General features: G+C 44.3%; 1 protein-coding gene across 3 annotated transcripts in view; it reads right to left on the bottom strand.

Moving 5' to 3' along the window:
- Positions 1 to 1,840: 1,840 nt before the first annotated feature.
- The window catches only part of MYO10L (myosin-X-like), a 67,161-nt gene continuing 53,768 nt past the window's right edge, over positions 1,841 to 15,233 (bottom strand). For 2 of the 3 annotated variants that reach the window (XM_015289711.4, XM_046944104.1), the window contains exons 32-41: positions 14,115 to 14,309; positions 13,389 to 13,546; positions 11,956 to 12,079; positions 9,501 to 9,798; positions 8,598 to 8,805; positions 8,051 to 8,187; positions 6,517 to 6,640; positions 5,761 to 6,210; positions 4,829 to 5,020; positions 1,841 to 4,005 (exon numbers count right to left, since the gene is read on the bottom strand). In XM_015289711.4, the coding sequence (XP_015145197.2) occupies positions 3,892 to 4,005; positions 4,829 to 5,020; positions 5,761 to 6,210; positions 6,517 to 6,640; positions 8,051 to 8,187; positions 8,598 to 8,805; positions 9,501 to 9,798; positions 11,956 to 12,079; positions 13,389 to 13,546; positions 14,115 to 14,309 (2,000 nt within the window). In that variant the 3' untranslated portion in view covers positions 1,841 to 3,891. The remainder of the gene's footprint in view (positions 4,006 to 4,828; positions 5,021 to 5,760; positions 6,211 to 6,516; positions 6,641 to 8,050; positions 8,188 to 8,597; positions 8,806 to 9,500; positions 9,799 to 11,955; positions 12,080 to 13,388; positions 13,547 to 14,114; positions 14,310 to 15,233) is intronic. The other variant, XR_005861423.2, reaches the window with a different exon arrangement.

The raw sequence follows: 15,233 nt of genomic DNA on the forward strand, positions 1-15,233 counted from the left end.
TGTGCAAGTGTGTGAAACAGCGTTCAAGCGCGTGTAACGGTGTGCAAGAGTGTGTGTCAGTGTGTAACCGCGTGTAACGGCGAGCAGGCGCGTGTAACGGCGTGCAGGCGCGTGTAACGGTGTGCAAGTGTGTGTAACGGCGTGTAACGGCGTGCAAGCGCGTGTAACGGCGTGCAAGTGTGTGTAACAGCGTGCAAGTGTGTATAACAGCGTGTAACGGTGTGCAAGCGCGTGTAACGGCGTGTAACGGCATGCAAGCACGTGTAACGGTGTGCAAGTGTGTGTAACAGCGTGCAAGCACATGAAACGGTGTGTAGCAGCGTTCAAGTGCGTGTATCGGCGTGCAAGCGCGTGTAACGGCGTGTAGCAGCGTTCAAGTGCATGTAACGGCGTGCAAGCGTGTGTAACGGCGTGTAACAGCGTTCAAGCGCGTGTAACGGCGTGTAACAGCGTTCAAGTGCGTGTAACAGCGTGTAACGGTGTGTAGCAGCATTCAAATGTGTGTAACGGCGTGCAAGCGTGTGTAACGGCGTGCTAGCGCGTGTAACGGTGTGCAAGCGTGTGTAACAGTGTGTAACGGTGTACAAGTGTGTGTAACAGCGTGTAACGGCGTGTAACAGCATTCAAGTGCGTGTAACGGCGTGCAAGCGTGTGTAACGGCATGCAAGTGCGTGTAACGGCGTGTAACGGCGTGCAAGCGCGTGTAACGGCGTGCAAGCACGTGTAACGGCATGTAACAGCGTTCAAGTGCGTGTAACAGCGTGCAAGCACGTGTATCGGCGTTCAAGTGTGTGTAACGGCGTGCAAGCGCGTGTAACGGCGTGCAAGCGCGTGTAACGGCGTGTAGCAGCGTTCAAGTGCGTGTAACAGCGTGCAAGCGCGTGTAACGGCATGCAAGCGTGTGTAACGGCGTGCAAGCGTGTGTAACGGCGTTCAAGCGCGTGTAACGGCGTGTAACGGCATTCAAGTGCGTGTCACGGCGTTTAACAGCGTTCAAGTGCGTGTAACAGCGTACAACCGCGTGTAACGGCGTGCAAGCATGGGTAACGGCGTGTAACGGTGTGGAAGCGCGTGTAACGGTGTGCAAGTGTGTGCAACAGCGTGTAACGGCGTGCAAGTGCGTGTAACGGCGTGTAACAGCATGCAAGCATGTGTCACAGCATGCAAGCGTGTGCCACAGTGTGTAGCAGTGTGCAAGCATGTGTAACAGTGTGCATGCGCCACAGTGTGCAAGAGTGTTTAATAGCATGCAGCCGTGTGCAATGCTGTGTAACAGCATGCAAGCATGTGTAACAGTGTGCAAGTGTGTGTAATAGCATGGAACAGCGTGTATACATGTGTAACAGTGTAAACGTGTAACCTTGTGTATACATGTGTGACCCTAACAGTGTGTAACCATGTATACACACGGTACTTGTGTGTTCGTGTGTAACTATGTGTGAACGCCTGTATACTCTGTTGCTGAATGTAAGGCTTTGAATGGCATCCTTCATGATGCTGTTGCTGCTGCCTGTGCCGCTCAGTGCGTACGGAGTGCTGGCGATCGTAATCAGAAGGAATGTGACCTACTTTTATCACGAAAACATAAAGTTCTTATTGACGAGATTATGAAGCGGACTTTCGATAGAGCAGCGGTGGAATAGCAGCTGAGGCCGCAGCTGTAAGCACGCATCGCGCAGCCCACACTGCCGGCCGCACAGCCCCGCACCCCGCGCGGCTCCAGAGGGAACACCCAACATGGCGGCGCTGCTCAGAGCGGCTGAGGGATCCGGCCTCGCGCATGCGCAATGTGGGCGGCGACGGCCTTCGCTTCACGCGGGGCCTGAGTGAATAGAGCCTGTGCAATCCAATAATTTATTAAACTTTCATCTTGTAAAGCCAGTTACAAATGAAAAAAAAAAAAAAAAAGACAGCAGAAGGAATTCCGTAATAGAAATGAGCAAAATTCCAACAAATACTAATGGGAGTTACATTCCCAAGTGGGTTCAAGCTGCCTGCAGCAACCCCAGGGCCAGAACACAGAACAGTGCAGAGCTAGGACAGGGATAACCAGGGCTGTTTGGATAGCCATGTAGTCACCGTGCAGAGCCCCTGCCCGTGCACTCACTGTGACCCACCTGTCTGTCTGCTCCTCGTGATACAAAGGGGATGTCCATAAGGTCCTTCAGTAAAGCTGTTTAAGGCAAAACTCTCGTTGGAAGTGCAATACGCAGTGGTGGCCGTCCTTGTAGGCTGGCAAGTGGGCGGTGTGTGTGCACATGCTGCAGTGGGCTTGGGAGGAGAGAGAAGCAGGATTATGCACTGTGGTTTGTCTTCGTACAGCATCGGGCCCAGAACTGCACCATTCTGTGGGACTTGGAGTGAAATGGTGGAAGCCCAAGGTGAGTTGGAACCAAAGCTGGTGGTGCATGCTGACTCCTCCTCCTTTTCTGTTCTGTGAAAGTAGATGGCCTTAAAATGCCCCCCCTCCCCCCTTTTTTCCCCCCTCTCAGAAATAGGAACATCTGATTTTAAAACAAACCTGAAACCTGAATGGTTCTGTGATTCTAAGGCCCATATCACACACTACCTTCCAGCTCCACTAGGAAATTGAAGGCTGTTTTCTGTCTCCTGCTTTCATCTTTCACTGAGGAGGAAAGAATTTTTGCTTCTTCCAATTGCAAGTAGCAATTAAACCCTCTAAGCAGCAGTTCTTTCAGCTAATCTTTCAGCTAAACATTGTTTTCAAGTCTTGCTGCTGAGTAGGGACCTAGAGAGGATGGGAACTTAGAGATGGGAGCAGTTCAAGTTAGAACTCAGCAGAGAATGAAGGACTTGGCATCTGCTTACACTAGTATAGAGTAATTAAATCCTTGCCTATAAGAGGTTATCTAGGCATCTATTCACTCAGTAGGAAACAGTTGGTCTAACACTAAATTTTGGGATCTCAGTCAGCCTGAAATCCCATCTAGAGAAATAAGGGACTTAATGCAGGCACTACAATCTCCAACTTCTACCCAAAACCCCAAGCTTGTGAAGAACAGATTTGCTGGAAATACCATTCAATCCATCTCACCTTCTGAGCTGTACCAGGGAAAAGGCTGGATTTAATTTTTAGGCAGCAGGTGCCATGTGGGATGCACCCAGAATGGCAGCTGACAAGGTATTTCAGCAGTGCTTGTCCTCAGCATTTCCTTCTACAATGGAGCATTCAGAATTTTTACTTAAAGTGCCATTTTTTACATCTATGTACCTGTGAACATACACCGGAAGGTAACAAATCACCTTACATGTTTTTAGTTGTTTGTTTAATGGCCTTTTCCCACAGTATTTGAGCTCTTAGCTGGATGGTCTGGCTTCAGTTGCCAAAAGGCTTTTTTGTTTTTTTACAACTAGATCAGATCATTAGTAGATCCTGAAGAGAAAACCCGAGTGACTTATTTGAGAGTTGCCTACAAAATAAATAAAAACCAAATATTCTCCTTGCAGCCCATGCAATGGCCCCCTGATCCCACACACTTGCATATCAAATATTCTTAAGGAAGCTGAAGCCTGCCTCCTGTAGTCCAGATTGCTGTGGTTTTGTTTCTGCCCGTATGACAGGTAGTTGTGAAAGCAGCAGAGAGGACAGGCAGAAGGAAGATGCTTCTGTCTTTGCTTCTTTAAAGGTACGTTGTTCATCAGACAAGCTAGAGAAAACAAGGTTGGGGCTGTTAATATTTAACAAGTTGTTACTGTTTAATGTCTTTGGGCAGAGGTGCAAATCCCAGGTACTGCAGATGCCACTTCAGTTCATTAATACAGTAGTCACTCAAGTGGAGTTCTTGAAAACATCTTTGCTACACTTGTGCTGGCAAGTTGCAAATACCAGTTATCAAACATCTGCCTCTCTCTCCTGGCAGTCCATTCTTATCACCTAGTCCAGATGCTGGCACGACTGTCCACACTGGTGGCTGATTTGACACTGCAGCGTTTCTTCACTATCATGTTGATGTACGCTTTCATGATCTTTATTATCTCACCCACCTAGAGAAGGAACACAACGAGATGAGCACATTGATCAGATCAGATGCTTTGCAGAAAGTTTCCCCTTGTCCAAAGTTATAGCATCGTAAGTTTTGTATGCAAGATTAAATGTGCACGTGACAGCAAGGATAAGCAGGAAGGAACCGAGATCGTGACAGTTACATATCAAAAAGACCTGAAGAATGAAAACATTCTCCAGGATAGGATAAGAAAGAGGATAACAACAGGCATATAATTTTCTTTACAAATAAACGTTAAGAATATTGTGATTTTTCTATTTGGAAAAGCCTCTCTAGGTTACTCTAGCATGTTGTTTAGTGCACAAGCTGTAAATGAACAGACATCACCTCTGAGGTGCACTGATGGGAGGTTAATACAACAGATTCTGCTGGGAAGAGAACTGCGATCTTACAGCAGCACCTTTTACTGCTTGACAAGTTTGTGCTCTGTTTTACTGACCTCTGAAAGCTTGTAACTCAAAGAAAAGCACGTGTAATGCTGCCAAACTTGTTTTAGTTTTGAAATTTCATGAGGTCCCAACTTATAAACTGAAAGGGAATGAAGTAACTGAGCACCCAGAATTTGAAATTCCATGTGCCCCAGAAGACCATGCCATCTCCTTCACTTTCACAGCATCATTTCTACTTCTGTGCTCAAGACCAGGTACCATGACACTTTAGGTTTAAGCTTCCTTCATCCTCTGCCTTGGCTGTCCTGACCCATTCAGCAAGAGATCTCACATATAGCCTTGTCTAGTCCTCAGAAGTCTGGGCTTTACTGGAGTGCTAGTAAAAGCGCACGTACAACAAATGCTTTCACATACCTGGGATGTTTCAAAGAACATTTCTCTCTCATCCACTGTAATTTTGAAGGTGTTGGGCTGCGGTGCTCCAAAGAAAACAATGTGCTCGTACTGGAAAGTCTCCAGCGGTTTCGGATCTCCACGTTTGTAGACAGACACATTCTCTGTGCTGACTCCCAGCCAAAGATCGTTTGGGAAGCCTCCCTCCTTACACTGCGGAAAGAGAAGTCTTGCATCAGTACAATGGGGGATTCAATCACCTTGAATTCAAGGAGTCTATTTCGGTTGCTGCAGGATATTTCATTTCTCTACCCCAGTAGGAAAAAAAGCCTACAGAAGGAAGCATCCAGATAGTCCTGCCACAAAGATTTAGAATTGACACAGCTATGAGTAAATACTAGTGGAGTAATAAATGACTGTGGTACCTAACACTTCTAATCATATTTAAAACCTGTTATTTTACAGATAACTTTGTTATTTTACAGCAAAAACAGTAAAGGCACACAATCCTTCTAGGCAACATAAAAACAACAAAATGGAGCTGCAGATTCCTACTCTAGCATGCTAATCCCAGCGGCCAAACTGACCCAGTTTGAGAGGATTCTGTAACAGTACTGCAGAGGAGGCTTGCATTTTTTGCTGTCAGGTACAGTATGGCTTCATTTTACTTTCCCTCCACTACCTACCACCTGCTTAAGCCCAGAAAAAGTTTCCAAAACTGAAACTGGAATTTGTCTCCCTCAGTTAAGCAGGATGCACCAGTTTTCTAGACCTCTGCATCACACCTTGCTGGGTATGTGGTATGACAAGCTTACTCTCAGCTTACTGAGACAGAATAGTGACTTTCTGAAGTTCCCTTCTGCTGCTAAGCAATATCATACACAGAGCTGTATCTATTTTCCAGGCTGACCCCTCTCCTTGTCAGTAGTTAAATGCATTTATACATCTCTCACCTCAACGTCAAAGAGGGTTGACCCATAACCTGGCCACTCCTTTACAATGGACATGTATTTCACCATGGCCTGATGCTGAGAGAGTCCCTGCAGCTTGGTCCATTTCTGGGCTATGCTCGCACGAGCGGCTGACAGCTCTTCCTTCACCCACATCTCCATCATCTGCTCTTCTTCTACCTTCTGCTTCTTTACAGAGCCTGTTTTGAAGCCACGTTTCAAGGTCCCTTCAAGGAAGCTGGTCCGTCTCCTCTCCAGAGTGTGACTGCTGGTGCCACTGCTCTTTGTGGAGTGCAGTATTTTGGATTTCAGTCTGTTAACTGGGTAGATTCCATCCAGACTCCAACTTATTTTAGAATAATCACCATGAAGGTACTGCAGCCGGAGTGCTGCCAGGCGCTGCAGTGTGTCCTCTGGTGCAGGAAAATGACCATCTATGAGGCTTTCGTGAGCCTACAAACAAGCAAAAAGTCCCCCAGGCTCATTAGAAAGCAAAGACATTATTCACAGCTGGGCCTGTGTACAGATTCCTATAGCATTTGCTCTAACACAGAGCCAACCCAAGAAGACCTTCCTTTTAATACTACTATTCCCTAGAGAAATTCTCTAGCTTGGTAGACTCCAGACAAGAATTCAAGATAATAAATTCTTCTGTTCAAATCATCATTCCCCCTTCTAAAGCAAAAAATAACCCAGTTTTCTGTATACTCCAATGTGCTTCTGCTACCCTTGGAAACCAGTCTCTCGCTGCTTGCTTACCTGCTCAAACATGAAAGCAAATTCCACTCCGTCTCTGGGAACATTCTCTATATCCAAGAAGCAATACAGTTTAAAATATAGCTGCCACTGTCCTTCCTCCTCTTCTTCCTCAGAGCCAGCAAGTCTGTAAGATAGAAAGGCAAAGAAAAAACAAAATCAGAACTGTTACCTGAAGCACCACAGCACTAGGACATCCACAGTGCAACTCTTGCTATAGAAGTACCCCTGGATTTCTGAAGAAAGCATACAGAACTACCCAATGTGCCAGGGCAATCTCGGGGCAGCACAGCAGACTTCTCTGATGGCTTCCATTTTGCTCCTCTTAGTTAATTGAAATTATGATCCAAAAGAACCTGAAGTTCTTATTCACATACACTTGACCAACAAATTGGATCAGTGGATCTAAATAAATGCAGGAGTTGAGGGCAGGGCACAGAATATTCCCCATTTTCAAGATGCCCTTCCCACGTAACCTTGATGCTTTTCACAGCCAGTCTTGTCACCATTTGGAACTTTATTTTTCTCTTTAGAATAAACATAAGATAGATAATGGCACTGCCAGCTTCCTCCACAAGCATCACAGTCCATAGTAAGAAATTAGAGCTCCATTTATGCCCACTTAAACCTTGGCTATCTCTTCTCATATAGCTATTATGATATAAATTGATGAGAAAGTTATCAGAGCTAATTGATAACATCTTCATAGAGGGCACTGGGCTGAGTACCCTGAATCATTTATCCAAACGGATTTTCATGCGCCTTCTAACCAGAGGAGACAAAGCCAATAACTTCAAAGGAAGCAGCACTGAAAGCTACATTGTTGAGATGGTCCCTAAGAACAGCATACATTCACAAGCAGGGCAAACACAGTTACTCCTTGCAGTTCAGAAATGTCTACATAGGCAAAGCAACCACTGATGGCTATGACCATACAGTTCCAAACATCTGACAAGCAGCATTGGCATCTCCACTGCTTAAACACTTTCACATTATATCATTTCCTTGGACAAGCAGCTCACAGATGGTGTTCGTTTGTGTGGCCCATATTAATCCACCCAATTAATCACAATACCAAAAGTTACCATGGAAGAAAATCTCATTTTGATGGGGCTTGATTTTATAAGCTATTTTGAACTGGTGATAGCCCTCAATACTTCTAAATGCATAGGCATTATGTAAGATTCACTGCCAGGAGGCAGTATTCCCTTTTCACAGAGGGGGAATGATCAAGACAGCACAGTGACTTCATCAGCCCTTCTCTGAACTCTGCTAGGAAAGCATTACTCTTTGATCAAGGCACACTAATTCTATCCTGCCAAGGTACTGCTTTCTTTGTCACCAAAACAGATCTGAATGTGATTTTCAGCACAGTGAGAAAGAGCACTTGAACCTTACAAAAAGGGACTTCACACCAAAGTGAATTCCTGAAACACCAGACCTCCCTTGGTTAAAACTACCTGACCGTGCTCTCACTTAACCCAGGGTTATGACCAACTGGGAGGTAAAGAAAAGATTCTACAGAACATTCTTCTACCTCTCAAACTTGGCCAAAATGTCAGCTACAATCACTCGACTCTCAACAGCACGGTCCACCTGCTGATTATGTTCAAAGAGAGCGAACATATTACGGCTGTCCTCCATTGCTAAACCTCGGATCAGCTTTTCAACCACCTGCAAAAATCGAGAGAGATACAGATTACAGTGTAGGTACTGCACACACTTTCAGAAGTGAGCTTCTCGGGGAGAAAATGACAGATTATATTCCTGGTGGAATGACCGTGCAGATGGATGAACATCACCACAAGCAGTCATGAACAGAATGGAAATAGAATGGTGAGAGCAGGATGGAGTGGTGGAAGCTGGTGTAGCTGGACTTCAGCCATTGGAACTACCAATACACACAGCTCTACTCAGTCCACCTCTGACAGAGGTCAGCTCAGATACCCAGGAAAGAAAGTATAAAATACTTTTCCTAAACCCTGAAAAATTGGAGATGAATATAGAAAAGGAGTCCCATCAACAGGCTCAGTACCTAAACACAGAGGAGTTCTTAGACCTGGTTGAGGCTACAAATGCATTACCTCCCCAGCACTTGTATGAGAATTGATGGTGATTTTACAGGAGCCCCCACCATGGCAGTACACCGTTGTGGTCATTTCTTCACGGGTGAGAAGAGCCTGTATTTCCTCCTGGGAGGGCACAAACTCCCTTGTCTTTGTTCTCTTCAGGGAATCATTGATGAATTGTGCATATCTGTCTATTTCTGAGCCTGGAAAAAGGTCTTTTACCCTAATTGGAAAAAGAAGTAAAATAAGCCATTACACAGCGAAACAGAAAGCAAGAATGTTACCAAATAACTTGGACTACTGGGAGTAGAGACATCAATGTTAAACACAACTGCAGGAAGACAAGCCCAGTTAATTGCTGGAGTTATGGAACCTGCTCTCACTGGTCACTGCAGTCACTTCAGTGGGATTTCTCAGGAGCAAATGAAAAAAGCAGTTTGAACTTTGAAGTGTCCAAGAGGTTCAACTATTTGTGTATCTGCACAAATTTCAACTCACTTTTTCCTAGCTTGGAAGGAATCAAATAGACTTTACAGGCCTTCCTCATCATTTACCCCAGTACGGACTGCTTTGGAAAGCAGCATTGGACGCTGAACATAAATTGGGAAGAAGTGTAAACAATCTATTTCACAAAAGTTGGAGGATAAAGCAGATTAAAAATAAATATTGTAAGCATTGTGCACTTAGTTTGGCAAAAAATGAAAAAACACTGCAAATCCAATTTACTGTATCTGCTACTCCAGAATGCCTATTTTGCCTATGGGTGCTGCATAATACCTCATTGAATGAATACAAGTATGTTCCTCACCTTCCTACAGGTTCACTTCACCACACAAGGAGGGTGAGACACATAGCTACAACAGACAGCTCAAGATAAGCAGAAAGAAAGGAAACAACACAAGTGAAAAGGACTTTCACCTTCTCAGGTGGAACTTGAGGTAGCGAAGGATCCCTCTGCTGGGCAGAAAAGTGCAGCTCATACATGCCATCAGCTGCCAGTGGTGCAGGTTCCCAGTGCTGTTGGGATGTGGCATGTGATTCGTTTGCTTGATGAGCTGACAATACACTTCATCACGAAGGGGCTTCAGATCATGGCAGGTCTGAAGAATGCCTTGGATAATTGGTATGGGGTCAGACACCGTCTCAATCTCCTGAAGAGAGTTAAAGATCTTCACTGCTTCATCCTGTAAGCTGCTGTAACCCTTTTCTTGTTGCACTGGGGAACAATCACAAAGGCAACAAGAGGTGAGCATCTCCCTCTTCCTACTGGCCCAGCAGTAGGACGAGCAACAACAATACAGCCTGTGATGGAAGAGCAACCTGAGGAGCTGTGTTGACTCATCTCTTGAACTTACAATTCATTAACACATCTACTTTGTGTGTGCAAATGCATTTTTAAGTAGTATTTGCCAATATTTAACTTGTCACAACTGCAAATTCATTTCTGAATACCCCATACAGAAAAGAATAATGTTTTTAAAGGAAATTAATATTGAAATCAAATTCAGTTCAAAGAAAAAGCACCACAAAACAAGTGATAAACTGATCCCAAGTGCCAATCTGTTCTTAGACATTACACTTCTTTCCTTGTTTCTGTGCTTTTAATGTCGTTTAATTTGATCCCTGTATCCCAAAAGGCAGTGAACAGTTCTCCTCTTTCACCTACTCCATGACATTCCTCCAGCTTTTTTTCCCCCCCCCCATGTTGAAGAGCCCTCCTCCATTTCATCACTCTGTTGGAAGCAAATCTTTCTGTGCCTTTGATAATCTTTGAACATTGTTTTTTTTTTTTATACCTCCTATACTTTTGTAACTGAAGGCCAAAATGCATTCTGTATTCAACAGGCAAGTGCATGACACATCAATATAGCAGCATAAAGCTTTTCTTATTCCTTTTCCAAGCATTCAAACCCTAGCATTAGCTGCTTTGTTTCCCTGCTCAGCATAAGAGCTGACAGTTTCATAAAGCTATGTGAATTGGTGCTGACTTCCCTAAGCAGAACAGGATCACGCAGACCCAACACCACTCTGAGTCAGACTGCTCTTCCCTAAATGCATTGCTTTACATAGCCAGATTGAAATTAATTTCTGGAAAAAAACACCCCATACTCCAGTCATTCTGCAGTAAAAATTCTTCTATCTGTCACCTGCACACCAGTAGCTTTCAGTTCTAGCATGCCAGTCCGGGATCATCACCAAACGTTGTCACTTCAGTGCTCATCCCCTTTTCTACTTCAGTTATGAGTATGTGAACACTACCAGTGCTAGCACTGAAATCCCTCTAATGACCATCCTCTTTTAGGAAACTGCATTTATTCCTATTTTTTAATCATTTAAATATGGAATTAACTGACTAAAGATTTCTTATAATCTTCAAGCAATTACATTAGTTTAAAAGGCTTGCTGCAGTATGCCCTGGGAATCTGCCCACTAGGTTACACCACAACAGAGGATAACCTGTACCAGTAAGCCTTGGCAAGTCTTTCAAATAGCTCTCAGACATTTTTGAGGTATAACTTGCTTCTACAAAGCCCTTATCACCTCGTTCCCTAGTGCTGCTCTCTATTACAGACTCTGTTGATTCTTGCAGTCAGACTTACTGATCTGAAATTCTCCCGATCTCTCCCGAAGCCCTTTTATAAGAGAGGCATTAATTCTCTATATGTCATTCCTTTGATAAATGCCATTCCTCTGGTGTCAGGGCAATTTTAAGCAAGATATTGCTTGTTGCTATTAACAATTCACCTAGTGCCCTCCTAAGTTCCCTTACATAGGTGACCGGTTGGTCTCAGCAGCTTGTTTTACTCTTTCTATTGACTTGCTCCATAAGCTCTACTAATGACACTTCAATCGCCATCCTTTGACACGTCTCTCAAAGGAAGAGTTTCCTAACAGAAATAAAATTCCCACCTCCCTCCCGCATATAAAGGTCTCTCTATGCCAATACACACATGCAAAAAGTCATCATACTCGTGCTATGACTCAGAGCCACTGTCACACTTTGGCTACCCGAAGGCCTATCAGTCTAGCTATTTTCCTAAAGCATTTGAAGAAAAGATTCATTTGCAGTCTGTATCAGTTTCTCTACAAATACTATCCCATTGCCAGTGGCACGTTACACTAGAACCATGTGCAACTCAGGAAGGCAGGCTGTACATCTAGATCAGATACCTTCCCCCATGTACTGTAAGAATCAGTGTTCCTCAGTCACAACCCTGTGGATGCAGAACACGCTCTAGGAAGAGAAAGGCACTTCTCTCTCTCCAAACCCTGTGAGATGCACAGAGGGAGCTAACAGACCAATTTTGTGGTGCTCAGTCTCCTCCGTGATCCTCAGAATAAGAGGAGATTGTCACACAGTTAACATACTTACAGGTGACACTAACGTCTCCGTATGGCAGCGGGAGCAGAGGGGAGTGCAAAGGGTGCTGAGTGTACCGCAAGATTGGGTTCCTCCTGTATGTCTGCTCCACCACTTCAAGGTTAGTGCTGTTTTCCTGGAAGAAAAAGCAAGTCCTCAAGTAGCCATAGTCATTCCCAAGATGTCGTTATACACTTAGGGTCAAATTAACCTCTTTCATTCACTTTTCAGAAGTCTCACAGAGGGGCTATGTGACAAAAGCATAGCACACATCTAGAATTAGTCTGCACATTATTTCTGAAAACAAATCATTAAGAATAGCCATACTGGATCATCCCAAAGGTCACCAAGCACAAGGTCTTGACTCCAAATGTGACTTGGGGCTCATGCCTACTGCAGTCACATATGGAACGTATGGCATGATTCTATCCTGGTACATCCTTCCAACAGTAAACGGTTAATGGATGTTCTGTCCACAGATCCAACACATTCAGTATCTAATAATGATCCTGCCCTCCCTGAATTCGTCTGGTGATGCTACATGTGTCTACAAGCACACACATGGCGTTCAAAATACGGACCAGTCAGTATCATACACACTGGTATCACACTCTTCTGTATTTTGTCTTATACGATTTCCGTAACACTATCCAATGTTCAATTTAGCCTTGAAAGCTGAGCTGAGACTCTCCCCGATGACTCCCAGCGTGGCTTACTATCTGTTTGCATCTTCTTTAGAGCTCATCACAATGTGTATGTTTTTTCTGACGCACATTGCTTGGAATTTATCAGCTCTGAAATTAAACTGTTCTTTTACCCACATACACACATCAAAAGACATTTAGTAACTCCTCACAACCAGCTCTAGTTTTGACTGCTGTAATTTAGTATTGCCAGAAGCTTCATCAGCTCACTATTCAATTCTCAAGATCACTTATGAATGCAGAGTGATACAGCAACTTGCACTCTCCAACACGAAACCCAACTATTCATGCAAACTTCTGCAGCTTAACCTTTAACTATTGTTCTGTCCCTGAGAGGACCTTCCTCCTGCCTCATTACAGCTTAACTTCTTAAGTGCCTTCGCAAAAAGACTTAAAGCTTTTTGGAAATTAAAGTAAACTTGGACACAAATCAGCACCATCCAAAAGCTTGCTCACCCCCTGAAAGACCTTTAGGAGATAAGCCAAGCACAGCTTGCTTGGTATTTCCCCAGATCTCCCTTGAGTCTTTTTTAAAGGTTGGTTATACTAGCTGACTTCCATTTCTTCAATCGTAGGACCACACAGCCTAGGGTTTCACAATACAGATAGCGTGCCAATTAAAAAATATATATATTAGATTTGATTATTTAGGCAGACAATCATTTTGGTTTCTTTTGTTTTGTTATCCTAAGACTGCAATCCCACTCCTAGCCACACAAGAATCAGCATGATGCTACCTACCCTAATGTCACGAATGAGTTGTTGTGTAGGTGTTTCTATGGGAACTTTGCTGTCAATGACACCTTGAATGGCAGAGGCCCAGCGCATAGCTTCATTCAGCAGCTTCGTGTACAGTCTGTACGAGTGCTTTCGCCCATGAACAATGATGTTCCAATAGCCTGTAGAGACACAAAGAAGCTGAAAGGTGAAACTTGTTTCCAGGCAGCTCACATTCACAGCTTGGATTTGGGCTACGCTGTGTGATTAATCACTCAAAAAAATGGCCAGTCAACACACATCACTCAAGTGCAGACAGACCCTTGTCACCTTTTCCTTCTAGCAAGCTGAGCGATGCAGCAAAGAGCACCTCAGGTGTATGCCATTTCTGTTATTTAAGAGAATCACACTGATCCCAGTTATTTACAACATTAATGGTATTTATCTTTGAGCTTTAAGAACTCAGGTCTATTTAGAAAAGATTTAGATAAATAATGACACTACTTAGTGAAAAACAATCCATGCTGTGCATCTCCATCAGGAGTGAGGGAATTACTATCACTCGCACACTGTTCTTTGGCCCTTTCCAAGTCTCCTACGGTTTGTGTGAGGATGATGTCTGCAATCACAGAGCCTCAGATATCCTCAAGAGCATATCTCAGCATAACACATACAACATTCCTGTACCCTCCCCTCTTCAGGAAACTCCAGACACAGAATGCCTGCTGAGCACTGCTTCCCTCTTCTTACCTGTGTCTTTAAAGACCCTCTCGTCAGGCTGCACTACAGAGCAGAGGCTATTGAGCACAAGCGTGCCAAGCTTGGCAGCTGTGCGCTCAGATGACTTGTAGTAATCAAGGGCAGTGTTTGTCAGCACAAACCAGCGTTTCTTCATCTTCAGGGAGGACACCTTGTTGCTGCTCTGAACCTCTTTATGAAGCCAGCCTAGCACAGGAACACAGACATGTCAGTGGTTGTCTTTCACCCCAACAGCAAGCCTGACTCTTGCCCTTCATTCTGGGATCAGAATGCAAACTCCCTGCAGAAAGTTCCTACTACCAGCCTTGCTTTACTGGCTATAGTAGCATCCTACACAGTAACTTTAGGAAACCAGGCAGATTTCCATTGATCTGATCTATTCTTCAGCCCAATGTATTTTCTTCTCAGCAGCAAACTGTGACAGCTCACCCCCACCATCAGGGCATCTTCTGTCTGGGATACGTCTCTCACAAGTCACGAGCATGGGAATAAATCATTTACAAGTCATCATGAGATGACTGCCTCCATCTCCAGCCAAGCTCTAACTAGAGACAGAGTTTATCTTTTGCTCAGCCTTACAGCATTATTCTCACTGTGTCCATCAGAATCAGGTTGGTTTGTTTAGCTGAATACAGCAGCAATCTCACAAAGCTCTCTCCCCCTCCCTCTGTCTCAACATGACAGGTGTCAGAAGGAACAGAGCTTTCTGAGAACAAAAGCTGCAGTGTCATGTTATAGTCAGTCTAAGCCAGCTGCTCCAAAGCAGCCATGCTCCCTCCTATTCCCTGCTGGCATCTGCTGGACAATGTGTTGAAATAGGCTACAGAACTAACACCAGAAAAATAAACGTACAAATAAATACTTATTCTTCCACTTTTAGCTTTCTGAACTCACAGAAGTGGATTCAGAGAAGAGCCAGTGCCAGCAGAGCACAGAAGGCAACCAGCAACAAGCAGAAAGGTATTGGGAGCAGGCAATGGCTGTGCTCTGGGAGCAGCAAAGCACTGCTGCTAAACACTGCTAAGCACTTGGATTAGCTACACTCAAACCTCCTGCTCAGATCACAAACAGATGAGTTTCACGTATCACAATTGCATGCATTTCCTTTTA

The sequence above is a fragment of the Gallus gallus genome, chromosome 7 (genome assembly GCF_016699485.2).
Source record: "Gallus gallus isolate bGalGal1 chromosome 7, bGalGal1.mat.broiler.GRCg7b, whole genome shotgun sequence".
Classification (NCBI taxonomy): Eukaryota; Metazoa; Chordata; class Aves; order Galliformes; family Phasianidae; genus Gallus; species Gallus gallus.